We start from the raw sequence: 23,933 nt of genomic DNA, 5'->3' as shown, positions 1-23,933 counted from the left end.
CTGGAGGAGCCGGGGGCGAGGTGATCTAAGAATAGGAGAGGGAGGGAGGGGCTGCAGCACAGAGGGATTTTCCCTACTTAGTCTGATAGGAACAGAAAGAACTCACCTGTATGAGAAACACACAGGTGTCACCAGAACGTTACCTTCTGCAACCAGGAATCCGAGGGTGCTGGTCCGCCAGCTCAGCCTGGAGGTGTCCAGGTAAGCGTCTGACCATCCCCAAGGCCAGGGTAATAAGGCCGGTCCCTTGCATGGATCTGCGTGTCCCAGCTCCCCAGCGCTCTCTCCTGCTGCCTCTGGCAGCTGCTGTCCCTTTGCCAACCATCCAGCCGGAAAAAACAGCCAAGCTCATTTCCAGAAGCATTTTTGAAAAGACAGGTTTGCTGTTCCTTATTAAGTGTCCTTTGGGGACTCATATCTCATTTCTTCCCTCATTGAAATGCTGCTGCCGTCTCCCCTCCTTGCCGTGCTTTGCTGTGGTGTCACGAAGACTTCGGATGTTTTATTAAACCATGAAGGAAGGGTCGCTCACCTCACCATAAAAGACAAACAGGACTGAATAACTTTATAAATGCATACGGAAAAGTGCAAAGCGTAATTTGCTTTCAAAGCGTGAAGGGAGAAACACTGTGGCAAGCAGGAGGCTCTGTCTCCCCAGGGCTCCGATTGTCACGGGATTTGCCGGCCCTCTCAGGAAGCAGGCAGTCCAGGCTGCTAGGAACTGCTTTCCCTGGCGGGGAGCCCTGGGACCACCGAGAGACATCTGCTCGGACGCTCTCCAAGGTGTGAGGTTCCACCAGGTTTTTGTCCCCAGAGTCTAACTCTCCCTTATGCCTTCGTGTGAACCTACAGATCCTCTTCACTCCCCGGCCCCCTGCTCCGTTCTCCTCGAACCTTTCCTTCTCAAATGACGCAATAAGCAGATATGGGTAAGTTCCTAACTAGACATGAGGTGATGCTATACCTTAAAGTTTAGATTTAGATTCTGTAAGAGAATGGAGTACTTTCCATCCTTAGGAATAAATGTTCCCTAGTCTTAGACAAATTTTAAAAATCATATCTACTGATTCTTTTTTATTATAGAGGTAATTTGCTCCTTGTAGAAGTGAAAACTTTGTTTTTACCCAAACGCATAAAGAAAATTAAAGATATTCTAGTTTTTTAAACTTACATATAAAAATGTGTCTTTCTTTTGCAAAATTTAGATCATACTATCCCACAACTTAGCTTAGTGTTCTGGTAGATTTTTTTTTCATGTTTTGAAGTGATCTCTGCTGGCTGGAAGTCACCCGTTATGTGGCTGCACCAGCAGCTAAGTTACTTAAGTACTCCCTGTTTGGTTTTGTTTTTTTCTGTTTTCCACTATTAAAAAAAAAATCCTATAATGAGTATCCCTGACATAAATCTTCCTACCTAGCTGCTGATTATTTTCCTAAAATAAACTTATGAAAGTGGAATTGGTGGCTTCTGATGCCATCATAAAATTGTTTTCTTGGAAAGGTCACGACAATTTATTCTCTAACCAGCTGTGCTTGAGAGTTACCAAAAACTTGGGAAACCCTTAAGGTAGGTTGTGAAGCTCTTCTCAGCAGCCACCAGGGTCATCCGCCAACAGGCTGGGCCAAGGTTGGATTCTGAATTGGGACATGAAGGAGCCCAGGAGAGAAAGCCCACAGCCTGTGACGGAGGAGACATTGATAATTCAAGAGCTTGACAGTGCTGCGAAGGCTTCGGCCAATGAATATATCTTCACTGATTATATAGAGAAAAGCATGAGAAACAACAATATTTTAATGTTTTCCTTTTTTTAACTTGAAGTATAGTTGATTTACAGTATCATGTTAGTTTCAGGTGTACAGCACAGCGATTCAGTTATATTCAGACTATATATATATTATACGTTCTTCTTCGGATTCCCTTCCCTTATAGGTTATTAGAAAATGTTGAGTATCGTTCCCTGTGCTATACGGTAGCTATACCGAGAAACAACTATTAAAGGCATCTTACATCTCTCCAGAAGCCAATTTGGGTTGAAAGTCTTATTCACGGCAAGTATAAGCCAACTTGAGTCCCTCAGGCTCGAGAAACCCTTTGACCACAACACACGTCTGGCAGGCGGGGCCTGGGAAGGGTTTCCAGACCATCCTCTTTCCTGTTCCTCACCCTGTGCTACTCTGGGCAGCCTTTGCTATCTTGCTGTTAGAAGTACGTTAAACTTGTCACGTTCAATTCTCTGTCCTGGGAAGCAGAGTACAATGTGGCCACCCCAGTGGTTTAATCGAAAATCTTTATTAACCACATCTTTGATTTTCTGTATTCTGATGCTTTGACATCCGGGCCCTGGCTGACCCTGGAGAGGTTGCCGCTCCCAGGACTGGCTGGCTCCTGGAGACACTGAACAATTCGCCTGCGAGCGCCCCTCCAAATACAAAGCAGCCCAAGCAGCGCCCACACCCCACCGCCTCCTCTGTGAGAGCTCACACCCCGAGCTGCTAGCCACCTGCTCCAATGCCCCAGGGCCAGGGCCAGACAGCCAGGGACAGCCCCTGGGCCCAGAGCCCATGGAAATCATTCCACCTCGCCAGCCCCAAGCCTGCCCAGCTGCCTCACCCCTTCCTTCCCTTGGAAACCACAGTGAAGGCTCCTGCCCACGTTCCCCGACCCGCCCTGTGCCTCCTGCCTGGCCCTGGTGCTTCCCCATGTGGCTGGTGTGCCCCCTCCCCTGTGAGGAGGGTCTCCGGGATCCGTTGAGTATAAAAACTATCTTTTCAGTGGCAATTGTCTCCTGATCCGTTGGCCTTACTATACCTCCAATTTTTTATCCATGTACTATATTTCATTTAAAAAAATTTTTTTTTAATTTTATTTATTTATTTATTTTATTTACCTTACTTTTGGCTGCATTGGATCTCCATTGCTGCAGGCGGGCTTTCTCTAATGGCGAGCGGGGGCTACTCTTCGTTGCAGTGCGCAGGCTTCTCATTGCGGTGGCTTCTCTTGTTGCAGAGCACAGGCTCTAGGCGTGTGGGTTTCAGTAGTTGTGGCGCGCAGACTCAGTAGTTGTGGCTTGCGGGGTTCTAGAGCGCAGGCTCAGTAGTTGTGGCGCATGGGCTTAGTTGCTCTGTGACATGTGGGATCTTCCTAGACCAGGGCTCGAACCCGTGTCCCCTGCCTTGGCAGGCGGATTCTTAACCACTGTGCCACCAGAGAAGCCCTCCATGTACTATATTTTAATACAAGGGACTCTCCAAATAAACTGGCCACAACATTCTGTTTCTTTTTTGGGGGGCGGGACTCCTTTCCCATATAAATAAAAACCATGTAAAGACCAAGATGAATGGACCCAATACCAGATGGACACGCTGGCTGAGGCTGCCCCTGGCGGGGGGACTGCTGGTCTCTCTACAGCACAGACACCCGTGTTTCTCTTCCCCCAGAACTGGGATGAAGCCTCGGCCTCCAGCCTCATCTGTCACTGTCCCCTGCCGCCTTCCCGCGCTGCAGAGTCATCAGATCCTCTTTCTCTCCATCCCCACGGGGCCATAAGCCCGCTCACCCCCTCACCCTGAGTGTAGCACTCTCCCTCCAACTCCGTGCATCTGGTCCACCGGCACTGCGTCCTCCGGCATTTGTCCCCCGGGGCTGTCATTACCTCCAGCAGGGCTGAGACCAGATGTGTCTCTCACCAGTTTTTCTGCAGAACGGAGCACGATGTCTGGCACGGAGCATCTTCCACTGTATACTTGTGGAATGAATGAATGAATATACGAATAAATGAATGCATGGATTGAAAAAGGAAAACCGCCCCCTTAGCACCTTGCGTACAGCTCTTGGTAAGGTGAGTCTTTTAGCCCCTCAGCTCCTGGCCCGGGGGGGTGTGCGCCCCTGGCACGGAGGCGGGTTGGGAATGGCTGAGCTTCTCTGTCAGCTGCTACAAAGCAGCGTATTTTCTAGTATTTGTACAAACACCAGATACCTGGAAATTACACCAGGAAATTACACCAAGCCCAAACAGGAGGGTGGCACAGCCCCTGCGCGTTTCCAACACGCGGTTGCATGCAATTACGGTCAGAGGAGCAGAGGGGATGCTTGGTTACGGGGGCTCACATGTGCCACGTGCCGGGACAGCCAGCTGCCCACCTGCAGTTAGGGAACCCTTGCTGCAGGTGACCCGCCACACAGGTGTGAGTGCAGGTGTGGGAACAGCACCAGACTCCTCCCAGCAGACAAAGAAGCCGGATGGGAGGAAACGGGCTGGTCTAACTCCCTGCTTCCCTGATTAGCATGTTGGAAGAGGTGAACTGCAGTCCTCACCATCCCAGACCCCCCCCCCACGCCCATGCACACACACATATGCACGCACACACATCCACATGCTTGCACATACACGCAGGCGCGCACACACACACACACACACATACACATGCACATACACACACACGCACGCACACACTATGTGACCTACCTGAAGGCAGGAACCGAGCCATAATAGCAGGACCGACCACCTAAGCAGGGGCAGGACCAGGGCTCTGGGGACGGGCATATCTCCTTCCCTCCCTGAAAGATGTTAGAGGTTTGTGTAAAGAGAGGTTCAGAAACCACAGGGAACTCTGCTCAGTGCTCTGTGGTGACCTGAATGGGAAGGCAATCCAAAAGAGGGGAATATGTATACATAGAGCTGAGAAACTAACACAGCAGTGTAATGCAACTATACGCCAATAAAAATCAATTATAAAGAAAGAAGAGAAGAGAAAAGGGCAGCCGCAGACCAGCTCTGGAGCCAGGGGCTGCACAGAGGGGCCTTCTTGCTGATTGCAGCAACACAATGAGATTCTTGCAGCTGTTGCCCCGGGTGCTCAGACACGTCCGCGAGGCCGCTGCAGAGGAGTTCCTGTGCGTCCCCGAGACCCGAGGTCCCAGAGAGCAGCATTTGGTATCCCAGGCTGGCCCATCCCGCCGCTTTGTCCTGAGACTAAGGCCTAACACCCAGAGGGCCCTCAGCCACCACCTCCAGGCTATGGGTGACACCACGGCCGAGGGGAGGTGGCCTGCCAGGGCCACAGCAGAGGGTGCCAGAGCCCAGTGAGACCCTAGTGACAGCGTTTTACTTCCCAAGTCACACGTGGCCTGCGGGTTGTGTGTGTTGCTTTCTAATTCCTTCTTACCTCGTGTCTTGTTGCACTAATTTAGGACTCTGGATTGCAGGCTGCATTATAACTATTTGTTTCCCTTCCCCGGCTGCAAAAAGCTGCAGAGAGGGGCTTCCCTGGTGGCGCAGTGGTTGGGAGTCTGCCTGCCGACGCAGGGGACACGGGTTCGTGCCCCGGTCCGGGAAGATCCCACATGCCGCGGAGCCTGCGCGTGGCTCAGGCCCATGAGCCATGGCCGCTGAGCCTGCGCGTCCGGAGCCTGTGCTCCACAACGGGAGAGGCCACAACAGTGAGAGGCCCGCGCACCGCAAAAAATAAATAAAAATTTTTTTTTAAAAAGTGCATTGTTTAAAATGTAGTGAAGCAACACCAAAGGATTTGAGGAACGACCAATGCAAGTGCTTTTGCAGGAGCTGGAAGGCACCACCAGGGCAGATGACTAAGTTCTATGGCCCTTGGGCTATTAGGCGCCACGCGAGCGGAAACCATCACGTCACCGAGACAACGTTTATTTAAAAAACAATTACAGGAGGGACAAAGAATCAAAAGAATTTTAATAAAATCAACAAGTTTACATTTGTACATCTTGTGTATTTGGGATCCAACCAGGGGCAAAGGGTAAAGTTGAAAGGACCAGGTTTCCGTAGGTGGGCGAGGGGGAAGCCCAGGTTACCCTGGCTGTGTGACAGGCAGTGACTCAAGGGTGGTACCCAGGGCCCTTGCAGCCCCACTGCAAGCACATCCGGGGCTCAGGCCCGGGCCTTCCGGCCCTGCGCGTGGGCTCGAGACTCCATAGCCCACGTGCCACTCCCACATGGATACCTGATAAGCGACAGCAGATAACCAGCTCGTGAAAATGAAGAGTCCTGCCCAGAGAATACTAACGTCAGCTGAGTCCAGTTCATGCTATTTTAACTAGGATGGTGACATCGAACCGACCCAGGGGGACAAGGGCCAAGTGATGGCTCTAATTCCTCTAACCAATGGCACAATCACAAGACAGCAGGTCTTTAGAAAGAACCACGTACTTCTTTAAAAAATATGATTTGAGAAAACGGCCTTGTGGGAGTTAGAGAAAGGCAAGGTTTTTAACAATTCTGCACAGGGTCAGAGAATTCTGCTGCATTAGAGGATTCTAGAGTAGAGATAGAAACTGCTCAACTTCAGTTCCCATCATGCTAAAGGATAACAAACATTTCAAAATATTGATCAATGTTCAGAGCAGAGAGAGACCAGTGCCCCCAAGTGAGAAAGGAACAATCAGAAGGCTTTTCCAGGACTGTACCCATCTCGTGGAGAGAAACAGTGCTTTTAAAGGTGCAGTTTTCCGTGTCCTAGTCACTTGTTCTCTGAGGGATAACCCCAAACTCACGAGTCGTAATGGGAACGTCCCCAGTGACATGGCCGTTCCTTCACAGCCATCCGCAGTAAGACTCATGACTGGGCTTTCATTCACACCAGCTTACACAGCACACGGCTGAGCTGCAAGGATTTCTTCATCATTTATTCTTTAGAAATCGAGACACAGTAGGGAAGAGTGCACAGATGCCTTTGTTTTCTGGACCCCCTGGAATCACAAGAGGAAAGAGAACAGTGACCGTGATCAGTACAGAAAGCGTCTTCACAGAAGGGAGGATGAGCTCTCCACCCCGTCTGTTAAGGGCTGGGCTGAAGGAGAGGGGCCAGATCCCGGGGTCCCCTCGTCACACGCACGAGCTGATGCACGTTTGCCAGGCGTCACGGCATCTTTCTTCTTAGTCCCCGATAGAGTCGATAATCACCAAGAAGAAATTCAGAAGAGGGCAGTGAAGTAACAACAGTGTCAGCTTCTCTGCGATGCTGGACAGAGACGCGGAATGGACGCGGGGTCTGTGATGCGGGGAGGTGTCTGTCCTGTGTGTCCAGGAAGCCGCAGGGCAGGCGTGTAAAGTGCTAGAGGTAAGGCAGCCCGCCTGGACTTCCTCTGGGGGCGGCGCTCCCTCGGGAGGGGTGACATCCCCATCGCGCAGGGCAGCCGTCACCCACGGCCCGCCCTGGCCAGCGTGGAGGTGACCACCAGCCTCCCCGGAAGACACGCTCAGCTTGTGCTCACGACCTTTCCCTTTTAATTTCCCGAGGAATCAGTGGGGCGGGGGGTGGTGCAAAGAAAAACGTCCCGAATGAACATGATGGAGGTGAATTTCCAAAAGAGAGAAGAATCACCACGAGGATATAACGCCAAATTAAAAGTTCTAATCGAACATGTTAATCACGGAGTTATAAACCGGCGGGCGATGCGCCGTGTGCTCCTGGCCCCACCGTCGGCTCCAGACCCGCGAGCAGCTCGTTCCGGCGCGTCACAGCTTCTCGGAGCCTTCACTTGCGAGGCAGACAGAAGTGGATGAATCTACCCCAAAGGGAGGGCCTGGGTACCCAGGCAGACCTTTTAGGGGCTGCAAGCCAGATGGGATACCTCCCTGAGGTCAGCTGTCCCTCAGGGCAAAGGCAGAGCCCACAGGGTGGCCGGTGGCCAGGCGGTGAGGATGGAGAGCTCTGCGCCCTGGCCGCTCGCCCGCCAGGACGCGGTCCCCTCCGTGCCACCGGAGCAAACGTTTCCAGTGCAAATACGTGTCTACAGATCGGGGCTCGGGGTGCGGGGTCTGGTTTGTCCGGGTGGCACAGGAAGGCTCATTTCCTTTCAGAGCAGACATCTGTTTTGGGTGGCGATGTCCCTGGACGGGTGAATCTGGCCTGTCTCTATTTCGGGGATTATCCATTTCCATCCGATGCAGGGGGTCGGCCGCATCCCATTTCCCACGACTAAAGCCCCCCGGCACCAGATGGCGGCTGACGCGGCCGCCTACTCTGTGCACCTGGCCGGCTTGGTAAGGCGCCCTTGGCCCAGCCTCTTCAAGTCCGAGCCCCGGGGCTGGGGGAGCTGGGGTTCGTGTGCCTGCTGGCCGCACAGTGGGTATGGACGAGACCACCGTTGGGATACCTAACAAACACGGGCTCGCAAAAGGGGTTTCGGCACATCTGGCAAAGCTTTTTGTCCGAGAGCCGAACTGAGCTTCCTTTCAGCTTCATCTGCAAAAAGAAACAAAGACAGGGACGCCTGTGACATAAGTGACACCGGTCTTCAGAGCTGACACGCATCACCCCGGGGGTTGCTACCATCACTGGTGAGGACAGCGTTAAGATCAATTTCTCGAAACAGAGTATCAGCGGTGAAAATAAACAAAAACACCCTCCGGAACTGGAGAAGTCAAAAAAGCTACAGAACTGCCTTATTTCACAAAAGCAATTGCTGCTTGTCTGGCGGAGGAATTTCTCACCAAGATCTTTCAGACATTCTCTGAGCTCTGATCTATTCAAGCAAGGCCTATTACAGAATCACGGGGCGTTAGAGCTGACAAGACCATGAAAGCTATCTAATTCCCTGCTCCCCTCGTTTGCAGACAAGAAACGTTAAGGCCCAAATAAGAGACTGGGTCAAACCCATGGGGTTGATCCGTGGCACGTTCCCAACTGGCCCCAGGAAACGTCATTTCCTTTCTTTAAATGTTAACTAACAAAACTTTATTATTTCTTGTCTGATTAAACAGGACTTGAGCTCTGCAAGCTAAAAGCCTTTCTGCACAATTTGCGTGAATCAGCCCAGCAAGTCAGCCTAGTGGCAGGACAGAGCGACGGCTTAGTGAATTCACCCTACTCATTAGTTTCTTTAGTCATTCAGCAAACATTCAATGCCTTCAAGATGCCAGGTTGGCTCAGGAATACCGAGATAAGTAAAGGAAGTTCCTGCCCTCAGAGAACCCAAAGCCTAACAGGGAAGGGGACAGCTACAGACACAGCACGTGAGTCGGCACACGGGGCACCCGTCTGCTTCAAGGGATGGGAAGGTTTCACAAAGGAAAGACTGAGGCGGGGTTTCGAGTAGGCGTTCACCAGGCGCAGAAGGAAGAGGTGAGCCGTCTCAGGCAGAGGAGACGGTGGGTTCTAAGGCCGTACGTACGAAACAGCAAGTCCATCGGGAGGGTCTGAGCACCCGGGGCCGGGCAGGGACAGGCCAGAGGAGGGAGGCTGAATTTTGCCGGCCTCGGCTTCTCCACTGGGGAGTCAATGAAGGCTTCCCAGCGGGAGGAACACGGCGGATTCCTGCTCTGGAAGGACAGGTTCCTGGCTGCGGGGCGTCTGGGCCTCACCAGAGAGAAGCCTCCTCTGGATAAGCTTGGGGATGTTATGGACTGAATGCCTGTATCTCTCACCAAACGTCGAGGCCCTGACCCCCAGTGGGATGGTGTTTGGAGGTGGGCCCCCAGGACAGCCTCAGGGCCCTTATGGAGGGGAAGAGACCAGCGCTGGCTCCCGGCCCCGTGAGCTCAGCGAGAAGGGGGCCTCACTGGGCCCCGTCTGTCAGCGTCTGGACCTCGGGCTCCCGGCCCCCCGACGGTGAGAACCGGATGCGTGTCATCTGAGCCCCCGCCTGTGGGATTTGTTACTATTAGTCACAGCAAGCCCAGGGGACAGAGGTGGGGACCCGGAACGTGCAGCTCTGAATCGGCCTGCAGTCCACAGCCGGGATCCTGTGTCCTGTGTCACCTCCTAGTGCCCCTGCCCCCCTTCTGTGACGGGGACGCAATTGTGCCCAGAAGCGCTGTGTGGATGCAGTGACACCGTGACGTGCAGCGTGGACCAGGGCCCGGAGCGCGGCTCTGCGGACCGTCAGTGTCTAAAAGGGGCGGGAAGCTGCCCCAACCATACACCTGCCGGCCCGGCTCCCGCCTGGGCTCACACACCTGTGTCTGAGTGAAGAAATCACGTGTGTTGAAGTTACAGAGAAGAAACGGACAAGGACTCTTTTTCCACGGGTAAAACCGACCTCAAATCACACGTCTCGCCCGAGAGGGCCGGGCTCTCACCTTGTCGTACTTGTAGATCAAGTTTTCGGACTTGGCCAGGCCCATAGCCACCTGAGTGGTCCTCCGGGCGTGGACGCTGTCCCTCACGGCCCCCGTCAGGAACGGGCAGAGCAGCTGCACCGACCACGTGCCCGGCAGCAGCTGCAGGACCTGGGCCGCGTCGAACTCGGTGGCACGGCGGTTCAGGAGGTCCACGGCGGCCATGGCCAGCTCGGGCGCAGAGGGGCCGGGGCCCAGGTAGATGGCCAGCAGCAGCTGGAAGAGCCGCCGGCGGTAGGGCGGGGCCCGGCCCTCGGAGCGCCACAGGCAGTAGCCCTCCGCTGCCGGGAAGTCGGCCAGCTCGTGGACCAGGATGCGCAGGGCCTCCTCGTGCTGCTCCAGCTTCCCGAGCAGGATGGCGCTCTCCATGGGGAGCCCGGCGCCCCGGATCCTGTCTGTGAGGTGGGACCTGCTGGTTAGAAACGGCAGGGCCCGCGCCAGGCGGTGCCAATCCAATGCCACAACTGAATGAGCCACGCGCTTAAGAACGGGCAGAGCAAGCCCGGCTGCCTGGACGCCCCTGAGCTCTGCCACCAGGCTGCCTGGACGCCCCTGAACTCTGCCACCCGGGCTGCCTGGACGCCCCTGAACTCTGCCACCCGGGCTGCCTGGACGCCCCTGAACTCTGCCACCCGGGCTGCGTGGACGGCCCTGAGCTCTGCCCCCTGGGCTGCCTGGACGCCCCTGAGCTCTGCCACCCGGGCTGCCAGGACGCCCCTGAACTCTGCCACCTGGGCTGCCTGGATGCCCCTGAGCTCTGCCACCCAGGCTGCCTTGACACCCAGAGTTTAGGGGTGTCCACGTAGCCTCCCAGGAGGGCTGCCATGTGCCTTAGGACAAACTACATGTGTCACACGAGCATCATTCAGGCCTGAGTCATGTGCTGCTGGCCACGAGCTCAGTGTCATTGAATCAACAACATACGTTAAATAAGGTGTCTTTAAGCAGAAACACACATAAAGAAGGTGCCACATTGATCGGTTGGTGAAAATGATGTGACCAGAGGCTCTCAGGAGCCTGACCTGCATCCCTCCAGGTACGACGGCTCCGTGTCCAAGAACTCAGTGTGGAGACTCTACAGGACACAACTACCGCGAACAGTGAGAATGGGTGTAGTTAATGGTCAGAGAGCGGTGTTAAACGCTGCTAAAGAGAAAGGTATTAACCCAGTAAGGACAACCCGGAAATTCCACGGTGCCCGATACCGCAAGAGGCAAGTTCAGTCTGCCAGGTGCTGCTCGGAGGCTCGTATACAACATGGACACCGTGGTTTCTGCCCCGGAGGAAATGAAAACCAGACGCCCTCCAGGACCCCCACCTTCCTCCAAGCCTGGGGCAGCCGAGTGGGGTGCTGGGGGCAGTACCACCCTCAAAGCCGTGATCAGAGCTGGAGCCTCAGAAGGAACTGACCTGAGGGCTTCCAAGCCGAATAAGCAAGTTCAAAGCAGCTCATCTCAGCAGACATGCAGACCTCCCAACGCCCAGGGCAGCCTTCGTGTCATCAGCTAAGGGGCCCTATCCGTTTCCAGAGGGTGGAGGACGGACGAGGGGGCTCGCCTGCCCTCCAGGAGGCTGACTTTGTGCCACAGAGGCTCACAACCCACCCCCTGCCCCCAAACAGAGACCTCCGTCCCTGCCCCCACCCCCCACCCCCGCCGGTGACGTTTATGCAGAGAGATGCACTCACCCAGCAGAAAGTGGACTTGGTACAAATCGGATTGCTGGAGCAGGCGTCGTAGCTTCGCCTGCGTCTCGGTCACTTCTGCATCCTTGCCACTGGCGCTGGGCCTCTGCTGCAGCACCTCGTCCAGGTAGAGGACGGCTAAGTGCGTGTGGTACCCCTCCTTCTACAGGACAGGAGGACAAGCAGACAGACAGCAGTTGCTAGGGGAGCCCAGAGAACGCCCCCTAACCAACCAGCCAGCAGGTGCCTGAGACCGGACGTGCAAGGTGAGCGGGGGCTACAGGACAACCACAGAACACGCGTACTGGGGCAAGAGTTTTCAGAAACCACAACACAGAGGAGCTGAATCTAAAATCTATGGGAAAATATCTCATTTTGAGAAGTAAGGGCCACGGGATTCAGGTATTCTCCAAAAAGGGGACAGCTTTCCTCATTTCCTTTAAGAATAACAACAAGGAAAAAAAACTCTAAAAAGAATAACAAGGAAGGAAAAGAGAAGAAAATATAAGCGGAGGGGACAAGAGATGGAAGGTGAGAAAAAAAGCTACTTGGGCCGCGGGTCTCTTTCACGAACATCCGGCTCCCTCCCTGACCTCCCACGCGTACAGACTGAGTGCCGGGAACACGAGACATTACGTTAGACCCACGGGCCAGTTCAGGTCCCCGTGATGCCACCGCAGCCCACGCAGCTCAGCCTGCGCTCTGGGGCCTCACCTGCAGTCTCCTGTCCATGACCAGATGTTCTAGGTACTTGACCAGGGCTTGTGGGTATTTCTTAAGGCAACTGATGATATCGTCTGGGTTAAATCTACTCTGCTGTTCGTCCACAGGTCTCTTGGTGAAAACTTGAACTCCGACCTGAAAGAAGAATAGGAATTTATTTATCATGCTTTGCAAATACCCCATCTTATCTTCATTCTGAGCACTATACGCTTTGGTTAAAACCACTGTCAAAACCATGATGATTTGCGGGACTTCCCTGGTCATCCAGTGGTTAAGACTTCGCCTCCCAATGCTGGGGTTGCAGGTTCGATCCCGGATCGGGGAACTAAGATCCCATATGCCTCGCAGCCAAAAAACCAAAACATAAAACAGAAGCAATATTGTAACAAATTCAATAAAGACTTTGAAAATGGTATACATTAAAAAAAAACAAACAAAAAAACATGACGATTCTGAAAAACAGTGCAGATGAAGCACTGACAGAGACAGGAAATGCCGCAGAGCTCCAGCTGGAATTCCTTCTAAAAGGGTCGGAAACTAAGGAACCAAACATATATTGGTGGTAGGTTTTGACAATCCACGAGGCAACAACTCTGTAACATTTAGATCATCCTTGCTGGATCATAAGTGAAAGAAGATACAAGCGGCTGAAGATTCAGTGAACTCGATTCTCCAAACGCCCATACCCACCGTGTGCATTACCCACGTGGGACCCAAGCCCACGCAACAGCAGCAAAGACCCAACACAGCCAAACATAAATAAATAAAAATAAATAAATTTATTTTTAAAAATACTAAAAAGAACCCCTTTCATTTATTATTGCCAAGTAATACTGCATTTTGTGCATATACATTTTATTTATCTAGTCATCAAGGGATGGACACGGTTTCTTCCTTCTTTTGGCTGTCGTGAATAATACTGCCATCAATATGCATGGACAAGTTTTTATGTGAATCGAGGTTTTCATTTCTCTTGGATGCAAACCTAGGAGTGAGATCGCTGGCTCACATGATAACTCTGTTTAACCGTTTGTAGAACCGCCAGACTGTCTTTCAAAATGACTGTACTGTTTTACTTTCCCACCAACAATGAACGTGAGTTCTAATTCCTCTGCATCTTTGCCAACGTGTACTATTGTTGTCTTTTAAATTTTAGCCGTCCTACTGGGTGTGAAATGGTTTTGATTTACATTTCCCTTAAGGATTAATAAAATGACTGATGAAAACAAACAACAAAAAAGGGCCCTTCTATGTCCCCAACCCACCCCCTCAAAGGGGGTTGGGGACATAGAAGCAAGGGTGACGGTTTGCCTGATGTGCCCCAGGCCCGGCTCCACGCCCTGCAGGGCAACAGTCTGGTCTTTCTCCAGCCCGCAGAGAACAAGGGACCAGATGCCGTTAGGGATGGGGGTCAACACACGGGTGTTTAAGAAGATGCTAAGACCTGACCTGCGGTGCCTTCTGCTTTCCTACACAGTGGCCTGCCCCCGACACAGGTGTGCAGAAGCACCGAAATGCAGAAATTCCTCGAGAGCTGGGATTCGGACGGCTCAAGCCATGTATTAAAAGGGGGGGAGAAAAAAAGCGGAGAGAAGGGTTAAAGTGTAGCTTGTTTTCCCACCTAGAATCAACTTTTCTGTCCATTTTCACCAGTCCCCCTGACGCCCCTGAACGAATGCGTTTACGAAGCACAAACCTCCGGATTTTTCTGCAAGACCCAGTCAGCATACTGCCACACGAGGTCCGCGTCGAGGCTGTAGGTGAGGAAATCCACGATGTACTCGTACAGGTCTGAGCGCGTGGAGTCGTGAATATCCCCGTTGACGATGCTCACCCACAGCTGGAGAGGAATAAAGTAGAAGGTAGGGGAGGTTACTACCTCTTAGAATTCGCTCAGAAAGGGCACGTGTTTGTTTGTCTGGCCTTTCAGTATTTCAAAGTGGCGGGAGAAACTTTAGAGGCTTAAATCCATTTTAATTTTTTCACACACATGAAAACAAAAAAGAGGGGACACGGTCCAGGAAATCAGGAACATAAAGCACCAGGTTCTTTCTCTTTCCTTTTCAATGAGATTACAGTAATACAAATAGTAAATAGAGCATATGAGGAGACTTGGATGCATTAAAAAACGTCTCTTCCTGAAATAAAATCATCACTGACAATGTTTGGACACAGAAGAAATTCACCTACAGCCATCAGCCGGGCTGTTTCAGCCTTCTCCGTCACAGGAATTTCTGATTTTGAAGACCTTTTGGGACTGTGAGAGTCTGATGTGCTTTCAAAACCTCTGGTGACCCTGTGCCCTGGTGTTCCTACTGTCTTTTGCATGGGGGCTCAGGGAAGATTTTAATAATAAAGTCCTTTGCTATTTCATCCAGACACTTCCCTGCCGTGTAAACTGAATCTTTTTTTTTTAATGCTCCACTGTGCATATGTACTATTGTTTTCATTTTTATAATTTTTATTTATTTTATTTATTTTTTATTTATTTTTGGCTGCGTTGGGTCTTCGTTGCTGCGCGCAGGCTTCCTCTAGTTGTGGCGAGCGGGGGCTGCTCTTCATTGCGGTGCGCAGGCTTCTCACTGCGGTGGCTTCTCTTGTTGCGGAGCACGGGCTCTAGGTGTGTGGGCTTCAGTAGTTGATGTTCGTGGGCTCTAGAGCGCAGGCTCAGGAGTTGTGGCGCACGGGCTTAGCTGCTCCGCGGCATGTGGGATCTTCCTGGACCAGGGCTTGAACCCGTGTCCCCTGCGTTGGCAGGCGGATTCTAAACCACTGTCGTCACCAGGGAAGCCCCTGTAAACTGAATCTTACTTTCAGAGCCTCAGAATGAAATGGCATCACGAGGCGTGGCAGAGACGGGGGCTGCCTGAGAGCCCCCCTGCTCATCGTCCGTGCCACGGTAGCAGCACACCAGTGTTTTTTATGTTACTAGTTTCTTCAGCGCTGAATTCCCCAAATCAAACAAACTAGTCACACAGCCATTGAAATGTGTCATTAAAAACCTTCTGCCCTATATGGTGATTTATTCCATATGATTTCAATTTTGTAAACTCCTGTCTATGTAGCTTTGCTAATGTTATTAACATACTTGTAACAAATTCTCAGAACATGGTGTTTTAAAAGAATAAAAATTTTAGCTTTGACACCCAAATCTGCTCTTAGCCATGGGGTGTATGTTGATGGGAACCTTTTTTTTTTTTTTTACCTATTCCACAATCATGTTACCATGGTAATTTCTCAAAGCAACCGGATACGCTTGGTGAGTTTGGTGAGCAGAGATGATGCTCTTGGCCGCTCACAAAAGATGCAAGACAAGAGACAAGATGAGAAATTTGGGCGCGAGAGCCTCTGCCAGGGCCCTGAGCACTGGCTCAGTCCCCAGCTCTCCTGCTGACCAGCGGTGCCACCCGGGCAAGTGACTGGCCTTGATCAGCTTTAGTTTTGTCACAGATGACATGACAACCCAGCTCTCTGGCAAGACTTATTGCCATTAACAGTGGAAATTACAACCTGTTACTCACAGCCTTCATTTTTGATAAGGCAGTGGAGTCACGGGTCTTGTGGCTCAGTAAGAAATCCTATTTTTCTTACATTTTAAACAACTCAGTCTTGACAATGTTCTTTAAAGAGATGGAAAGATGAGGCTTCCCTGGTGGCACAGTGATTGAGAGTCCGCCTGCCAATGCAGGGGACATGGGTTCGTGCCCCGGTCCGGGAAGATCCCACATGCCGCGGAGCGGCTGGGCCCGTGAGCCATGGCCGCTGAGCCTGCGTGTCTGGAGCCTGTGCTCCGCAACGGGAGAGGCCACAACAGTGAGAGGCCTGCGTACCGCAAAAAAAAAAAAAAAAAAAGAGATGGAAAGATGAAGAAAAGAAAATTCTTGGGGCTTCCCTGGTGGCGCAGTGGTTAAGAATCCGCCTGCCAATGCAGGGGACACGGGTTCGAGCCCTGGTCTGGGAAGATCCCACATGCCGCGGAGCAACTAAGCCCGTGTGCCACAACTACTGAGCCCGCGTGCCACAACTACTGAGCCTGTGCTCTAGAGCCCGCAAGCCACAACTACTGAGCCCGCGAGCCACAACTACTGAAGCTCGCCTGTCTACAGCCCGTACTCCACAACAAGAGAAGCCACTGCAACGAGAAGCCTGTGCACCGCAACTAGAGAAAGCCTGCGCACAGCAATAAAGACCCAATGCAGCCATAAATAAAGATAGAAGAAAGAAAAGAAAAGAAAAAAAAGAAAATCCTTGGCCAACATTTCTCAAGCATTCACTTTCTAAAACAGTACTATTTTTGTTTTGTAAAAAAGGTTGTAGATCAGCCAAGACTGGTCTCTTTCAATCTGTAATTTTTTTTCAAACAGGCTCAGTAGTTGTGGCACACGGGCTTAGTTGCTTAGCAACTTAGTTGCTAAGTTAAATGGTGGTGATTTTTAAACAGTGCTGAGATGCCTTTGAACTCACCTGAACGGCAGCAGCGTCTTGGTGGTTGTAATGATAGAGCAGCCCCAGTGCAAAGTACCTGGAAGAAAACTCGGGGTAAGTGCACCCTCTCCTCACCACCCACTGCGGGCAGTACCCCCACAGCAACGCCCTTGGCCCTGGGCCCCCAGCCCCACATGTGCTATTCAACTCAGTTCAACAACAAATTTCAAGCACCAGAAAGATCCTCCTTTCTGTTTATTTACTTATAGTCTGAAAATGTATTCCCTATCAATTTCCAGAAAGGACTGTATTCACATCTAAGATGAGCTAAAAAATAAAACTATAATGATACTATGGAAAATCACATTTGGAATTGCTTTACAACTTGCTTCAAATACTAGTGTGATTTGCCATCTCTTCAGTTAACCATTATTAACTTATCACGAGGTATTAAGACCATTGGGAAGGGATGCTGTCTGAGCCATTCTGGGGTAAGGATTTTCAACGGCAATAAACGCCAACAGTATGCAGGCACTGCAGAGAACAGAAGGTCAGGGAGAGTCAGGCTGGGGGGACCCAGAGTTCCAGGCCCTGACTTTCAATCCAGGCTTCGTTACTTAGGGACTGTATGACCTTGAGCAAGTAGGTTACCTTCCTTGGCCCTTGCCTCCTCATTTATAAGCGGACAGGGTCGGTGACAACACGGGCATCGCCCAGGCTGTGAGCTGTTGCCACCCTCCCAGGCTCACAGGTGCGTCCTCTCCTGGCCCTCTTCCCCAGCAGGTGACCAGATCAAGCTGCCCCAGGGGGCCATCGGATTTCTTCCCTCAAAGAGCAACCTCTCAAGATATTGAACTATTCCCTAGAACCCTTCTCTTCTCCCGAAAGCTTTTAGAAAGTTACACTGACCCCGCCAGACCCTGCCATCCCAAGTCACTGCCATGAGCTGTCAGTGCATTTTCTGGTTCCTAAATAAATCACTCCATTCCACGGTGCCTTCGGGAAACTGAGGGAAACGGCTGAACGAGCCACTTCCCACGTGGAGGCCAGTCACCAGCCCATGACGTCCTGCATCTGAACAGGGTCTGGATCGTGAGCCTGGGTCTCCGTGGAATTTCACCAGCACCTCCGCCATGTCAAATGCATACCAAAAGTCACAGACAAAGAATCTTACAGGGAGCGCTCAACCCCCCCAGGCCTAGAAGGGTTAGACCACCGCCTGCCCCCAGGATGAAGAAGCTGCCCGACTTAACCACGTCATCACTGCAGACGGGCCCCCATCGTACCCGGTGGCCGGTCGGCAAGCGGGTGGGTGCCGACCAGCTCACGTCCGTAATGAAGGAGTTTGACCCCATAACCTTTTATCCACAAGATCCGGAAGCCTCCCTTTCTATCTGTTTATCCAGATGCCCATCTGTCCATTCAGTCTGGCCATCAGTGGCTGCAGCGCACTATTGGTTTACCGACACGCGTGTGGCATCTCGCACAGCTGAGTCCCAGCCAGATGGACACTGAACAAGCACACCATTGACTAACAAGGCCTATGACTGTACGATCTGTCAGGAAGGAGCTGGCACGAGAGTTGTGCCCTCTAAGACCCCTGCGGTGGATCTGCAGACCGTGATGAGGCTGATGGATCCCGAGGGTGCCGGGTGGTCCCCTGATGAATGCCTGCGACTCAGAAGTCACGCTGGTGCCTCAGCTGCACGACAGCTTCCCGTGGGTGGGGGCGGGGAAGGGCCAGGCAGGGAGGCCCGGGTTCGGGGGGAGCGTCCGGGGGCCAGAAACACTCACTTTTTGTGCTTCTCCAGCCAGGCGGCGCTGTCGGTGAGCAGACAGAAGTTCTCGGTGACCAGGAGGTCCAGCAGGCTGTCGTGGTCAGCCTCCGTGTACAGCTTGAGCAGAGCCGTGTCGATGTCCTCCTTGTAGCCGTTGGCCACCTCCGTGCTGCGGACTTCGTTCAGGTAGCTCATGAGGAAGCGCTTGCACTTGGCCACCTTCTCCTGGTCGCCCTGGGTCAGCTGGTTGAGGTCTGCAAACTCGTGCAGAGGAGGGTGGGACCGGGTGAACGAGGAGGACGTGGGCAGCAGGAAGGGGTACAGGGAGATCAGCTCCCGCACGTCGAGCTGGCCGCTTCTGCAATTACAGTGTCAAACTAAATGAAGCAAAAAGAGAAAGAGAGTGCACGTAGGCACACAAGACGACACTGGACGGGTGCACTGTCTGCACGCCGTCCACAGCTGCACGGGCTGCAAAGTACTGCGAGCCGGGCACGGCCCACCCCCAGACCCCACGACAGAGCAGAGGGCTCGGCGGCTGCAGACATGGCACCTCCAGTGCTGCGGTGGGACATGGGTCCCCGCAAACCCAGATGGGGGGAAACAGCAGGAGGCACAGCGGCTCTGATCAAAGGCAGATTCGGAGGAGGCCCCGTGTACATCTCCTCCCTTACGGCTCTGAGTCGTGCGGAATCTGTTCTACGCGAACATTTGGAAAACTTCTTCTACAGGCGATGCCTTCGTGGGACACTGAAGGGCGATCACAGCGGGTTCAAGTTCATCTTCTGAGCGAGCGTGAAGAGCACTGCTTCCCAGGGCACACCTGACCCCCAGCCCAGAGGAAGGGCTGCTGGAGGGGGGAGGGGCTGAGACAGGCCTGGGCTGGGGAGGGAGAGGGGTGGGATGGGTGCTGGTGAAGGGGGAGGCCCACGCGTGCAGGATCCATGTCACGCGGAAGGGACCTCAGCTTCCTAAGACGGTGGGTCAGGAGCGTGCCGTTTACAACGTCCTCAGAAGAACAGTTTTTCAAGTCTTCCCAGAAGCACCTGCTCTTTCTCTAAACTCAGAGCTTTTGGTAAAATCTCTGGAGGAAAGGGAAAGTGAGCCATCGCGTTTTCCTAGGAATCCTTCACAGGGCGTCAAACACGCTCTTTAGAGTTGCCTCCTCGGGCTTCCCTGGTGGCGCAGCGGTTAAGAATCCGCCTGCCAACGCAGGGGACACGGGTTCGAGCCCTGGTCCAGGAAGATCCCACATGCCGCAGAGCAACTAAGCTTGTGTGCCACAACTAATGAGCCTGTGCTGTAGAGCCCGTGCACTACAACTACTGAGCCTGCGCTCTAGAACCTGCGAGCCACAACTACTGAGCCCATGTGCCACAACTACTGAAGCCCACATGCCTAGAGCCCGTGCTCTGCGACAAGAGAAGCCACCTCAATAAGAAGCCCACTCGCCGCAACTAGAGAAAGCCCGCTCGCAGCAACTAAGACCCAACACAGCCAAAATCAATCAATCAATAAATAAATTTAAAAAAAATTCCACGTTCCTTATAAAAAAAAAAAGAATTGCCTTCTCCTCTCCTAGAGGACCATTCTGCGCCTTATCTGCCCTACCTTCAAGACACAGGACAGTGACCCTCGGTCTAAGGGGGGCAGGGGGCACGAGGGGTGTACACACGACGGCCTTGCTACTTCTCGCCGGAGCACAGCACCCGTGGCGGCCTTTCCCATCACAGCCACAGTGGAGGTCCGACCACAGAGGGACACTTAGAAGGCTTGCTACCGACACCGCAGTGGAGGTCCGACCGCGGAGGGACACTTAGAAGGCTTGCTGCCGACACCACAGTGGAGGTCCGACCGCGGAGGGACACTTAGAAGGCTTGCTGCCGACACCGCAGTGGAGGTGTGACCGCGGAGGGACACTTAGAAGGCTTGCTGCCGACACCGCAGTGGAGGTCCGACCGCGGAGGGACACTTAGAAGGCTTGCTACCGACACCGCAGATTACCTGAAGAGTTCTTTAGCCTCCAGGAACTGAAGCTGCGCAAACTGTATGAAGCCCGCCTGCTGCAGGATCCGCCGGTACATGACCTGCAGGGAGAGACAGGTTTCATCACTCTGACCTGCCCTGGAACCACGACAGGAGGCGAAGCTAAGTTTCTGGTCATAATCCAGGCTAACTGTTAACGATTACATGGAAACCTGAAGTTACAACGTAAGGAAAAAACGAGGCTTATACGAAATGATTTTCAGCATATACACGTATACATGTCAATCAACCCCTCATTCCCGAGACCAAGTTGTTCTCTGTCTAAGCATCGCTTTCTTCTTCGTGGATTTCCCCTCCGTCCCGATCCGTATTCCTCCTCCCGCGCTCCCTGGCTTTCTTGATGCTTCCACCTCTGGTGCTCAGACGGATGTGAACATCGCCGGCGTCCCTGGGAGCCCGGAAGCTGCCCATCCTTCTTCATTCTTGTGGAACTGACTCTTCGCACCAGCACTTCTGAGCATCCTTCCAGAGCACAAGGCCTCTCCCATTTAACGACAAACAGATAAATACGCAGGTTTTCCTGCCGAAGCTTGGGAGACACTGTGTGTTCTGTCCCCTCCCCCCAGCGGTGATACACAGCCACATCCACACCGCAGTCCGAGGATTCCTGCAATAAAAGTGCCGTCGATCTGTGTCTAATACAGTCCTACCCAAATTTCCTGGACCACAGAGCCCTTTGTTCTGGTAACTTCCAGAAATAGCAACGCACTTAAGGAAGCTACCCTGTGGTGTCTGTAATGCCAACCCCTCCCTGTCACTGTCCAGCCGGTCAGCTTCAAGCTTTGTCCGCCTTTGTCTGAAAGGCTTTGTGGACCCGTCTCTGCTCTGTCCTCACTGGCTCCATCACCACAGCCCGGGCCCTCACCACCTCACAACTAAAGACTCTAACTGTGCTTAAGACCCTAGGACTTCAATTCCTCCCCTTTCCAATCCGTCCCGCTGTTCGATACGCCATAAATTCCTTGAAGGCATGTACATAATTCATCTTAGCATCCCCACACCCTGGCAGAGTACCTGCCGTTTAAGTAATCACCTATTGACCTGATCAGTTTTTATGAAACTCCACTTTGTCACTTTGTCAAAGTGTCACTCCACTTTGAGCCCGTTTTACAGATAGGAACATCCTGTTCAGAGATGCTAAGTTTTCAGCCCAGAGTGACTAACGTGTAAGTGGTTGAGCCAGGGTTGAAACCCGCCCCTTTCTGCTTCTAGAGCCCAGTTCCTCCCTCTCACTGGCTCACCCAGGTACACAGCAGGCGGCTAACACTGTTACCCCTGAAGAAACGAGGGAGATGGAGACACCTAAAGGCTGTTGCTTCTGATCAGCTCTCAGAGGGGCTTGTTCGCCAAAGCACAGCAGCATCTCCTCCCGTCCCTTCAGAGCAATTCCTGCAGAGACGGCAGGAGAGGCAGCTGTTTTTTCATGACTCTCTTCCCCGACACCAGCTACGTCTGACGGGAAAACTGGCCTCTGTATGCCGCCAGCAGTAAGTAGACAGGAGCGAGGCCAGGTTCTGTTGTGAAGGAATGCCAGTTCCGTCTCTGAAAGGAGAAGCAACAAAGGCCAACCGCTTAGCAAGAAGGATAAAAAGGCCCCGTCAGCTGCGGCAGAAGAATTCTCATTCACACTCTGGCTCGCTGGTGAGAAATCCGCTGAATGACAATTTTTTCCTCGTGGCTGCAGGATTCAAATGTCACCCACTCTTCCCCTTCCTAAAGGGAAATAAAAAGTACGTTTGCGGGGCTTCCCTGGTGGCTCAGTGGTTGAGAGTCCGCCTGCCGATGCAGGGGACACGGGTTCGTGCCCCGGTCCGGGAAGATCCCACATGCCGCGGAGCGGCTGGGCCCGTGAGCCATGGCCGCTGAGCCTGCGCGTCCGGAGCCTGTGCTCCGCAACGGGAGAGGGCACAACAGTGAGAGGCCCGCGTACCGCAAAAAAAAAAAAAAAAAAAAACCCGTCCCTGGTCACAGGTTAACACGTGTAATTGTGGGAGTGCAGAGCAAGCATTCAGGGATGTGGTGGACTCAGAGAAAAGGGCATATCTGAGCAAGGTATCGAAACCTATACTCGGTGGAGTTTAGAAGTTCACTTCACTGATAGAAAAGAGCACAGATAACAAGTAAAGAAAACAGGGCGTGCGGGGAGGTGGGTGAAAGCACGGGGCGCTGACGGGGCAGCGAGGCTGGCCCGGCCTCACCCAGGGATGCGCGGAGGCCAGCCGTCCCTGCGGTGGGTCTCTGGACGGTGGCACTGGCTGTTCCTGACTTGTTCTCAGGATTAGAAGTGTTTTAGGATGGCTCCCGGAGCGCCTGCACAATGCAGGGCTCAGGCGCGGGCGCAGCTCAGGCCGGGGTCACGGGGGGAAGGAGGCCCCTGGTGCAGACTTGACTGTGGCAGGGAGGCACCCGTGGAAGGATTTCCAGCTGAGGGTTTGGTGGACGCGTCAGAAAGCTCCTTCCGCGGGGCCGTGGAGGACGGACTGCAGACACGCAGGAAAGGGGCTGTGAAAACAATTCGGGCACAACGGGATAATGCCCAGCAGCCACGTGGGCCTGAGAACGAGAGCCAAGTTCAAAGTCACTGGGGGTGCACGTCTGGGGCACATACCACAGGGGGAAGGCGGGGTGCGTGCTAGGTGGACAAACCCCAACTGGGATGGCAGACGGCAGAGCCAGACGAGCGCTAACACCATCCACTATCCACTGCGCAGCTGCTCTCAGGAAAACGGGAGGAAAAAGCAAAAATCCAAGAACACGGGCAGCCTCCCTAAGAAAATGGGACCCACTTGAGGCGTGCCCTTGGGTGTGTGCAAGGAGGGGGCCCCCGACACGTGCCCGTCCAGACACCCACGAGCTCCCGGGGCCCACCCTCGGGACGGAGAGGAGCTGAGAGCGGCAGAGCAGTGGCCAAGGCCGTCTCAGCACCCGCCTCCCACGCGGACGCGCAAGGAAAACGCGGCAGAAACAGGCGCTCCCAGCACAGAAACACGCCCTGAACTGACGGGTTTCTTCTTTGTGCTTTTGCTGCCCCCTGCTGAATGCTCATAGATCATCTCACTCAAAAATGAGGAATACGATGGGCAAGGGAAGGACTGAGAGTGTGGGCTTAGCAGATGCAAACTGTTCTCTGTAGGACGGAGAAACAACAAGGTCCTACTGTAGAGCACAGGGAACTACAGTCAACAGC

The 23,933-nt window shown here is 53.0% G+C and overlaps 1 protein-coding gene across 4 annotated transcripts in view; it reads right to left on the bottom strand.

Moving 5' to 3' along the window:
* Positions 1 to 4,514: 4,514 nt before the first annotated feature.
* The window catches only part of TGFBRAP1 (transforming growth factor beta receptor associated protein 1), a 49,166-nt gene continuing 29,747 nt past the window's right edge, over positions 4,515 to 23,933 (bottom strand). For 3 of the 4 annotated variants that reach the window (XM_079940286.1, XM_079940287.1, XM_079940288.1), the window contains exons 5-12: positions 20,705 to 20,787; positions 18,717 to 19,058; positions 16,962 to 17,019; positions 14,194 to 14,337; positions 12,489 to 12,632; positions 11,778 to 11,937; positions 10,052 to 10,485; positions 5,685 to 8,216 (exon numbers count right to left, since the gene is read on the bottom strand). In XM_079940286.1, coding sequence (XP_079796412.1) covers positions 8,040 to 8,216; positions 10,052 to 10,485; positions 11,778 to 11,937; positions 12,489 to 12,632; positions 14,194 to 14,337; positions 16,962 to 17,019; positions 18,717 to 19,058; positions 20,705 to 20,787 — 1,542 coding nt within the window. In that variant the 3' untranslated portion in view covers positions 5,685 to 8,039. Of the gene's footprint in view, positions 4,558 to 5,684; positions 8,217 to 10,051; positions 10,486 to 11,777; positions 11,938 to 12,488; positions 12,633 to 14,193; positions 14,338 to 16,961; positions 17,020 to 18,716; positions 19,059 to 20,704; positions 20,788 to 23,933 lie in introns of those variants that run through there. The other variant, XR_013830954.1, reaches the window with a different exon arrangement.

Source organism: Stenella coeruleoalba, assembly GCF_951394435.1.
Source record: "Stenella coeruleoalba genome assembly, chromosome: 13".
Classification (NCBI taxonomy): Eukaryota; Metazoa; Chordata; class Mammalia; order Artiodactyla; family Delphinidae; genus Stenella; species Stenella coeruleoalba.
Note: the sequence above shows the minus strand (reverse complement) of the source record. Positions and strands in the feature narration are given on the sequence as shown.